The 579-nt window shown below is 67.0% G+C and overlaps 1 protein-coding gene across 3 annotated transcripts in view; it reads left to right on the forward strand.

The window, feature by feature from the left end:
- The window catches only part of LOC102260177 (splicing factor U2AF 65 kDa subunit), a 20,999-nt gene that overhangs the window by 211 nt on the left and 20,209 nt on the right, over positions 1 to 579 (forward strand). Inside the window, exon 1 of one of the 3 annotated variants that reach the window (XM_014530128.1) lies at positions 408 to 501. The exons of the other annotated variants lie outside the window; for them this stretch is intronic. Coding sequence (XP_014385614.1) covers positions 434 to 501 — 68 coding nt within the window. The 5' untranslated portion in view covers positions 408 to 433. Of the gene's footprint in view, positions 1 to 407; positions 502 to 579 lie in introns of those variants that run through there. 3 annotated transcript variants of the gene reach the window in all.

Genomic DNA, 579 nt, shown 5'->3' on the forward strand with positions numbered 1-579 from the left:
CCATCTGGGGTGGGATCTGTCTTCCTTGTGAGGGGCTGCCCACCCGTCCCGCCTCTAGGCCACCCCTTCTTCACCCTCTCTGAGCTCCTGTGGGACTGCCCGAGGCTGTGCTCCCCCCGAAGCGGGACACCTCAGAGGGCCAGCACCCCCCACCCCCCCACCTTCTGGCGTTGGCCGTGGTGTCGAACGCCTCTACCCTCTCCGGGTGCCCCTCGCTCTCCTGCCCCTTAGTGAGGGGGGCAGGTGGGGAAGTTGGGTAAGTCCCGCCCCTCTGCTCAGTCCTCCAGCCAGAAAGTGGTCTGCTGGCCTTCCTCTCTCCTGGTGTGGGGTTTGGGGTTTGGGGGGACAGCAGGGCTGAGGGGACCTGCCCTGCCTGGGGCTTTGTGCCCCGGGGGGTGTGTGGGGAAGACAAGGTCCCCAGTCACCCCTCCCCATGCCTTTCCCTCCTGCCCCCAGCAAACCTTTGACCAGAGGCGCTAAAGAGGAGCACGGTGGACTGATGTGAGCTGCTCTTCCTGCCCCTTCCGCCCGCGGCCACCCCTTCCCCGCCCGCCCAGAGCACCTGCCTCGAAACCAACC

Source organism: Myotis brandtii, unplaced genomic scaffold, assembly GCF_000412655.1.
Source record: "Myotis brandtii unplaced genomic scaffold, ASM41265v1 scaffold720, whole genome shotgun sequence".
Lineage (NCBI taxonomy): Eukaryota > Metazoa > Chordata > Mammalia > Chiroptera > Vespertilionidae > Myotis > Myotis brandtii.